The 9,921-nt window shown below is 37.7% G+C and overlaps 1 protein-coding gene across 3 annotated transcripts in view; it reads right to left on the bottom strand.

Annotated features, from left to right (window-relative positions):
• Window positions 1-9,921, bottom strand: part of BTBD9 (BTB domain containing 9) — a 116,123-nt gene extending 106,202 nt beyond the window's left edge. The window contains exons 1-4 of one of the 3 annotated variants that reach the window (XM_080341036.1): window positions 9,832-9,921; window positions 7,783-7,949; window positions 2,585-2,795; window positions 1,174-1,537 (exon numbers count right to left, since the gene is read on the bottom strand). In XM_080341036.1, coding sequence (XP_080197162.1) covers window positions 1,174-1,537; window positions 2,585-2,795; window positions 7,783-7,864 — 657 coding nt within the window. In that variant the 5' untranslated portion in view covers window positions 7,865-7,949; window positions 9,832-9,921. The other 2 variants (XM_080341038.1, XM_080341037.1) reach the window with 2 other exon arrangements.

A 9,921-nucleotide genomic window follows, 5' to 3' on the forward strand; every position in this document is an offset into this window, starting at 1 on the left:
TTTATAACTACTTGGGATTTCTGCCTCCCGTCGACCCTTTCTAGCTCTCTTTCGGTACCTACTTAAAATCAGCAGGCAAAAACTTCAGTGGTTCTTACTCATGCAGAAAACCCACTGACTGCAAAATGAGAACAAAAAGAACTGAACAGCTTTTTGATTTTCACTTAGCTAGCAGAATAATTAGGAGTTTGCCTAAGAAAAAGACAAATCTCTCATATACACCAGGACTGGCTATGCCAAAGATGTCAGAGTATGCACTTCCTGATGAATGACATTTGCTAATTTCTTTATTGATAATATGCTCTCTGAGTTCAGATTTAACAAACTGCACATAACAGGGTATAGTAGAGAGAAAACGCATTTTTTTCCCCATGCAACTAGTAAGTCAGTCAGCAGAGTGTCTTGTAGTTATTCAAGGATTAGACCCATCACAGCCTTTTCACTGAAAACACTTAAAAAAATAAAAATTAAACCATAATTCATTCAAGATGCTCTACTGCTTCACATAAACACCATCTGAAAACACTCTACACTATTACATCCAATTCAAAGACCACTCCAGAGTAAGTGGAAAATTTCAGTGGCATACAACAGCCTAACTCAGACACAAATATTTATGCATCTCACAACAACAACAAAACCAACACAGAAAAAACCCAAACCACCCCACACCATCATCATATTATGCAATTTCAGAACATGATGACAATAAGTAATATAAATCACAGGAACTTCCAGAATGCTTCAGCTTACACAGTAGAAATATCATCTATCACTGAGATAGCTTATATCAAGAAATTAATGGAAAGTAGTATCTTCTGCTACCTTCGAATCTTTCCTTTATATCCCCTGGACAGCGTTCAGAAGCCAAATTATATTATTTCAAGAACAGATTTAAAAAAACAATTTAAGATTAGATTATCTGCTCCTACCTTTTCAAACACTCCATCAAATTTACTTCATTTATGTATTCTGACTGGTCAAAACTAAATACCTAAAAAATTCAAAACAGTTCACCTTGCATTGAACATTTCCATTTGTCACAGTTTCACTAGTAAAAAGTGATACCTGCTAACTAATAAACTCGTATTTTTGTGCCCCCATTAGCATTTTATCATGAAGTTGTAGAGAAATAAACATTCCTGGGGAAAAAAGTGCAAACAAAAGATATACCTTAGAAAGCGAAAGGAAGCCTTCGCTGGAGAGCACCTCTTGGGCATTTCTATCCATGAACATACAGCACATACAAGTTAATTTGGGAAGGGAATACAGACTGGCAACATCAAATGTCATACAGACATTCTGAATATTAAGTATTGTGCAAAGATACTCAGATGTGGAATCCTCCAGTTCTGGGAACCCATATTTATGTGCCAGGCTTAGGAAGTCTAGGAGAACCTCCTCTTTCTCATCTCGTAGTGTAGCACGACCAGTGTAAATATATTTCAACAGCATGGTAAATGCTTCTGCAGTGGTGTCCTGAAGAGGAATTTCTGCTTCAGGCTGAGATTCTCTCATTCCGCCATACAACAATGCTCTGTAAGGAAGACAAAATTTGAGAAGTTTATATCCTGATAAAAGCCAGGCAAAAAGTAGAAAGAGAAAGGCATAAATGACTATTTACAGCAAGGGGAATACAAAAGGGATATGGTTTAAGAATCTACAAAGGAAAAACCCTTATTCCTGGCATATAAAGTACAGCTCTGCTCTGCAAGAAGCTGCACAAGAATAATATTCTAATGCATCATGTTTTTATCCTATACAACAATTCTCCATCTCTACTTTGAGCAATAGCTTGCAAAGCAGAAACTGAGATGTGATTCTCGTTTTTGTTTGTTGTTTTCAGAAAGCAAGTGAAAAAAAAAGTTCACCACTATAGTGGCAATGGTAGATGAGCAAATCATGGGATTCTTGATCCTCTATTCCTTACTCTAAACCCAGGACCCAGCAACTCCAACAAAATCCTAAATCTTGAGCAAAATCAAAGTACTAATAATGATTTTTTTTTTTTTTAAATATGATAGGCAGTTGGAACATAATTTGCATTCACGGTTTATTTATGAGCTTATCCCTCTGATAAAATTAACTGGAAGATTATCAGGAAGTTCTATTAATCATATTTAGAATGAAAAGTGTCCATCTCTTAAAAGAGCTGGATTAACATCACTCCTAGTTTTAAAATATATATTCTAAACTGTATCAGCCAGACCTCTTTAAATACTCAGTTCCAATGCATCTAAATTGAACTTTCTAACTGAGTATATTCCATAGAAGCAAAACATCCATACTCTGAGAAATCAAAACAATTTTACCACAGAACTTTTCTGTTCAGAAGTTACTTCTCTCTTGAATTTGTGAAACTACCTTCAAAATCCAATTTAATGAAGGTCAAAAGAATAACATCATGACATGGTATTTATCTTTTTATATTTGGACACAATAATTTGATGTGCAGGGAAACATTCACACAGAAAAGGTCACACTCAATGGACAGATGATTACACCCTGAAAAGTTCATAGAGAAACAATGTTTATCTTATCTGCATGAAAATTTCCTGTGAGCCTGACAAAAGCTATACTTCACCTGAAATAATGGCACCTAGCAGCCAGGATCACTCTGTGTGCCGGAAAACGTTTCTTTTCTACAATAAAGGTAACATCACTATATTCTTCCCCATTCATTAGAGCACCAATGTGCTCTGACAGAATGTGAACGTGGTCAATCTCACCCACAGCTGTGTAAGGACGAAGTGGGTGGCTGTTACTCATCTTGGAGGGATGGTGATATTGGTAGCCTAAAGAAAAAAGAAAACAACCAGTACTATAAAGGGCACAAATATTAAAAATATGGCAAAGATCAAGCTGCGATTAAAAAAAAAAAAAAAAAAAAAAGCCAACCAGTATAATTTACCATGTATTACAAGAAAAACGAAAACAAGAGGTTTTCTATTCAAGTTCATTTACAACAGGACACAGTGCAGCTTGCAAGCTTGCATCAACAATTCTAGCCAACAGAAAACATTGCAGAGAACTCCGTCACCTTGTTGCTCTGTTAGTCCATTTACTTAAAATAAAGAGCTTCAAAAAAAAGGAATTAAAAATTAAACTATTTTAATTAAAGTTACCATTGGAAAGCAATTTTATCTGAACTAAAATGCACATATATTACAAAGAAATAAAATGATTTGACCAGTTAAGCACAGTCTTAACTCCCAAGCCTCTACTAAAATCAGTGATGAGTAAAAACATCAGTGTTTTTGCAGAATTCCAATCAACTTTCCAGAATTGGGAAAAAATATACAATCTGGATAACTTTTAATAAATAACAAAGTCTGTCAAAGAGCAAAGCTTTACAATGTACAATTCAATTTTCTTACACTCTCTACTCAGTTTTCTTGATGTCTTCTTGTTCCCTCATATATGTAAGAAAATAAAGCTCCTAATCCTGCTCAGTCATAAAAGTAGGAGACTGTCCATTAATGCACAGTACAGATTAATGCATTAGTCATATCTTTGATTACATTATTTTGTTATTTCTTAATTCACAAGAGGTTTTAGTTTTGTTTGTTTTGGTTTATTTCAGCAACAGAGGTTTTCTGTAGTCTCGGTGCCAAGATCATCCACAGGAGAATATAGGTCTCAAATCAGCTTCTACACTTCTGCTTACTTTTAAATAAACAAAGGTTGGCTGCTTCAGATAATAACCATCCATATTTTCAGAGCCACCTTCTGTGCTCCCACGACTAGCCACTTTTCAAAATGAGCACATACTTACTGCTGAAGAAAGATGGTGAACCACAAGAAACAGGAAAATTATGAAGCTGTACCCTGCACACAGTTAACACATTAATGTTTCAAGTGAAATATTCATGACATGAACGTATTTTAGGCTATATTTTAAAAGTATACTGAGAAAATACACATCTGTTTCCAGTTGTTGCTACCCCAACAACAAAAACACATGTGCATGGGGTTAAGCATTATTTGCACTTCTGTAACCCCTGGAAACAGCTAATACAAAATCAAGATACTGTAGAAGCATGGAACTTTAAACTAAACTAGAAAAAGTGATAGAAAATAAGATTCGAGAAAAACATAGCATACTAGATCGATTATACAGCACAAATGGGAACAAAACCCAGCTTCCTTTGGGCTGTCTCTGCTGTTTGAATTAGAAGCTGAGTGCCTGTGTAGTCATTACAGCGTGAAACCAGCAGTACTGGCGGAGATACTGGAGGCAGCCTAACCGGGGGAACACAGAGCACTGTACAGTCCTTCTTCTACCCTGACATGAGAGTAAACTAATTTTTATGGTTTTTCATAATAACAGTCTGCTTCTTCCATTTGCACTAGTTAATTTACAATTAGCTAAGACAACTCTGCACTGAACAGATTTATGCCACATACACTTTCAGTAACATCTACTTTGTAACAAGCAAGATTAATTTAACTCACAGTCAGGTTAAATATTATTGCTAGTGTAAGTGAATGTATCACAACATAATTATCTTGGTTTATAGACTATAGCAAAATTGAAATGCCCTCAAAATAGAAAGCCTTTTCTTACAACAAAGGAGCACACAAGAGGATGTATTTGTTATTCAGCTGCAAATCTCAAGCCCTGATCTCCCTTCAAGACTTCTGCACGTTATAAGTCTCTAATTGCTGTTGTTGATATGCATGCACAATAATCAGACAACGCCATTAAACGCAAGTTACATGCACATTATCAAGCAACTCTGTACTCTCTTCTGCTAGTTCCAATTTTGATTGATTAGGGAAGTTCATTTATGATATTCATACAAGTACAGTTTGATTTTAAAATCTATTTTTAATTTCTTTTTCTACATTCTACTTATTTGTTTCCTTCATCCACTCTTATCTCTAAAAAATAAGAATAGGTCCTGTCTCAACTATAAAAGTGGTAAAGATAAGGGAATGCCATCAGCTGTGCACTGATGCTTTCCAGTAGCTGTGGATGTTGTCATGTGCCAATAGGGTGAAGAGTTCAAGGACAAATTGCTTCCATTTCAGGTCAAATAAGTAAAAAAAAAATCAAAAGCATGCTTCCCTCTCAAGGGTACATGAACATAAACAAGGATCAGTATATAGAAGAGGGCAAAGTCTGAAATGTGGACACTTGCTAATAAGCCAATGATGCCAGTTCAAGACTCTGAACTACAGCAAGCGACGAAAGTAGAAACTTAGAAATCCCTGTGTGTAAGCTGCAAGAAAAACTGGTTCCACTGTTTAATGCTCTAAATTGCTGGTACAATGTACTATTGTAAATTGCCAGTTTCAAACAAGAACATACTGATCAGAGGGAAATACAGGACTCAAACGATGGTTACAGACCTCTGGCTGAGGAGCCTTGCAAAATGCTTAAATGACACGAAGTGCTGGAAACTGGCAACTTCATGAAAACTACAAACGTGCCCTATGTGCTTTCTGTGGGTAACACTAGGATATTGAAGAAGCACTCAAACTCATTTATTTGTTTACTACCATGCATTTCCAACGCAAGGTTCATCTGTACTGCGGCTTTTCCATATAAAGCAGCCCAGTGAGAGCAGTCCTGCCTTCAAAATATAGAACCAAATAATGCCTGACTTCAGATCTTCCTAGACTTGGTTGATGGTAGGAATTCCATCAAACCTGGAAGTGATCTGCACACTTCTTGTTTGAGGAAGTAAAAAGTAATATTCTGCTTCAGTTGTGGCAAGTAGCTATGAGCTTACAACCTCCCTGTGTAGCTAAACATATATTTTTCTATTTGCAACTCAAAGTATTATTTATTATAAAAAAGACAGATGCTGCCAGGGGCTTGGCAAAGCCCTTCCTGAAGATCCCTCTGGCATCTTCTGTCATCAAACAATGTCACCCTGTTCAGCTTACTCTTCCTGCTAGTCAAAGAAGAACGCTAAGGAAACTTCAGAATAACAGGCCAAGCCATTTACAAACCTCTTGCCGGCACCATAACCTATTTCCAGGAGGCGCTCAGAGCTAATTAACTGCTTCTGCAGTCAGCTGCTGCAGCTTTGTTCATGCCACAGAAATAAACAGAGGCACCATTAAAACTGCAACAATCTCAAAAGGCCCACAAACCACTTCTGTCCAAGATCCCATTAAAAGACAACCTTCATGATTTTCAGTAGTGAGAATGTGAAAAATGCAGCCCAGTACTTATTACATAAGGCAATATGCAATATTACACAATATGTGTCATGGCTAGAAAAACAACAACAAAACCTCCACAGTTTTCAGCTTGCGATATTTCTTTTTTGTAAGTAATCTGTAACACGTTATGTCATATAGAAAGGAGATCTAGAAAATACAGCAACAACAGCAAAATCCCCATGACACCTTTACTAAACAACTCTCAAATCAGTGCTGCAATAAAGACCAGTACTCAGTCACTTTCCCCACTTGGGGGCTATCACTAAGGAACTCTCTGAAAAGCAATGCTGTTTCAACGAAGCACGGAAAAGTGTGTTTTATAATGTATCAGGCAAGGAAAAAGGAATCTAGGAAATAGTTTATGAATAATTTGGAATTTTTGAATAGAAAATGAGTGAAAAATATTTACATAACTGATAACTTTATTGAAACGTTAGAAATAAATGCAAGTAAACAGACTATCGCTACAGCTAAAAATTGTATTAAAAAAGTCTGGATTATAAACACTGATCATATAATTTCATGCCCTTGAAACACTTAATTCATTCATCATCTAGTTTGTACCTAGCAAGATAACACAGATTTTGTCAGAATTACACAAAGGCAATTTTCCTAAATATAGTTCTATTATACCACTATTTTATCTAGAAATAGAAATTGGTTCTCAGTTCACAGGAAGAGATTTGAGTAGTATTTCAATTTTCCGTAATTCATTACTTCATAAAAACATATTGCTATGCTTTAAATCAAGTCCAGCAAAATACTACTTTAATTACAATCTCTATTACCGTAGCCTCACAGAACACAGTAGGTGTGACAGTAAGGCTACTGTACAAACATACCATTGTTTGAAAACATATGGTTTGGTTTTTAAATGGATATACATGTGTCTTTTTATTAAAAAATATTTTGTTCTCATAGGTTCTGGTACAATAAGATAAAATCTCAGGAAATGGGAATTTTTAGTAAACATTTCCAGGTGCACTGAGTATAACCTGAGTAAATATTTTGATTTTGATTCACTACAGAAGCTCCCTTGTATTTCTAAATAACAATAACAAAACTGACTGAGTGAAAACTGTAACAGAAATGGAAAAACAATACATTCTAATACTTAGTATCCAATAACAATAATATAATCAATGTAGTATGAATTTATAGATACAGATCAAGATCAAGTAGATTAAATTCACAGAACTTTTAAGTCTCATCTCCAACCCTTCTGTTGTGAAAGGATTAAAAGAAAAGCAGATGTTAACTCTGTAAATAACCACGCCATTCATTTACAACATTCTAGATAACAATTTAGTACCAAAAATATTATTATTCAAAGCATATGGGAAGTTACATACTGCTCACCTGCAAATACTTTCCCATTACTTAAGTGCTATAGTGCTAGTGGTTTATGTTCTGCTCAGAGACATACGCCTCTGATAGAAGACCAAGAAAAGTTTAGCTAGGTATAAAGAACAATATACTAATTGCGGATTATTTCTAGAACACACATATAAAATAGGTACTAATGCACTTGATACAACCTGGTTAGAATGGCATACAAGTAAGCCCTTAAGTTAAAATCTCAAGAAAATACATTGGTCCACTTACCAGTAAAGCTGTCTGAAGATCTACAGTGAACGTAGCCTGTAGGCAGCTGACCAGCTTCCTGAAAATTAGGGTTCTTCGCCATTCTGAACAACTGACAGATTGAACAGCAAGCTCATAGAAAGACTCTTCAACAACATCCAACTGCACAGCAGCAACTGTACCATTTCCTGAAAGAATGCATGAAATATAGACCATCACAAAGTGGTGGCATGCACCCTATCACAAAAGTGAGATGCATATTTCTCAGTTGCAATTTTTGTGCAAATAAATTCTTAAAAAAAAAATCCCTCTATTTTATGGCAGAATTTCTAATAATGATAGAACATAGCATTAGCATATTTTTTTTGAGCCATCATCATTTAATTTCAACCATTCATTTTTCTAACCATCAAAAAATGTGGTAACATATTGCTGTTCATTTGTTCACTGTAAACCACAAAAAATTCATCTGACATTTCTGGTACAGGATTAATGTCCTTGAAAACACCATTTTTCCACACAGGTGTCCTAATTAGGCCAAGTCTGTACAAACTGTATCACATACTTTTTATTCCCAGCACATCTAAAATTCTCTAAGTGTTCTTACCTAGCTAAAGATTTTGGGAGGGATGTTTGGGTTTGACTGGTTGTTTTGTGGTTTGTTTTGTTTTTTACAATACTTCAGGCAGTTGCAGATCCTCCCCTGAGCAAGCCTTTAATTTTACAAATACAAAAGCAAAACTGTGGGGTGAAGAAATACTGAAGTATAAGGCTTTGTTTAAATATATAACCAGCATAATAAGTTTCTCTCAACAAGTATAAATTACTGTTATTCCTCCCATCATACCTGCCAGTGGGAAAAATGAACTGTATTTAATTTGCTAAACAGATGATACCTTGGTCTACAAATTCTCTCACAAGAGATTCTCTAATCTTCTTTAAAGGTAGCCAGGGAGAAGAAAGAAAAAATATTTTTATATAGTATTATGAATTGGAAAGTAACCACATCTTAATCCAGCAAATTGGAAATGGGTATCTGACAAAGCAGATCCCATAGTTTTGGAGAATAACACATACTATGTAAATATTTTGCTTGCATTATGAAAATGTATTCAAGAGCCATTTACAAAAATTCTAGTGGGCTTTTTCAGATAAACAAAAGTGGACAGACCTCAACGGAATAGTACACTTCAAGCACCTGATTTATCAATTTGTAACAGAAAACATGCTAAGTACACTGACATTGAAAGGAGGCTCAAGTTAAATCTCACAACACCCAAAAATTTAAGTGATTCCAGCACAGGGCTTTGGGAGGGGTCTGTGTGCTGTGCTTTAAAAAATGACATGAGCGAAGAGCACTGCTGGACAAGAAAGATTACAGGCAAGATCACATCAAGTTGGTTTGGGTTGTTTTTTTCTTGAAGTCTGATAATATGACAGCTTCTTCTAAATCAAAAAGTAATTTCAACAAATCACAGCAGTGTGTAACTTGCAAGAGTAGTTACGTACTAAGACCCCAGAAGAACCTGTGACAACATCCTGTGTACTGTCAAAGTGCCAAAATACTGAATTAATACTCAAACAAATAAACAAACAGGGCCACCACGGGGTCTTGCAAAGCACAGGGGCACGCAGAAGGGCGGGCAGACGAGACGGGCCCATCAACCGACGGAACGGAGGGCGGCCGAGCACCAGCGATCCGCCCAAGGTCGCGCCCGGGGAACCGGGGCCGCCACCTCCCCAGAAGCCGCCTCCGAAGCCTGGCGGCGCCGCGGAGACAACCTCCGCCCGTCCTCCTCCGTCGCCTCCGCAAAAAGCCGTTTCAGGTGGGACCCCTCCACCGCCGAACACCCCCGGCTGCTTCCCGCGGGCGGCCCCCGCTCCCGCCGGCGGCTCTCCCTCGGCCCGCTCTCGGGTCGACCTGTCCGCGCCCGGTAGGAGCCGGGACAACAGCTCGCCGAGGGGCCTGAGCCCGCCGCGGGAGAGGCCTCGGGACCCGCCGCCCGGTCCTCACGAACCCTCTCCACAAGGCGGACGCCACGCTGACCGCAATGCTCCCCCGGGACTCACCGGCCCCGCCGCCGACAAGGCCTCCACCTCCTGCCCCGCCGCCGTCGCTACGTCAACCGGCGCGCTGACGTCACCTAGCAACAGCAGCCG

The sequence above is a fragment of the Nesoenas mayeri genome (assembly GCF_963082525.1).
Source record: "Nesoenas mayeri genome assembly, chromosome: 3".
Classification (NCBI taxonomy): Eukaryota; Metazoa; Chordata; class Aves; order Columbiformes; family Columbidae; genus Nesoenas; species Nesoenas mayeri.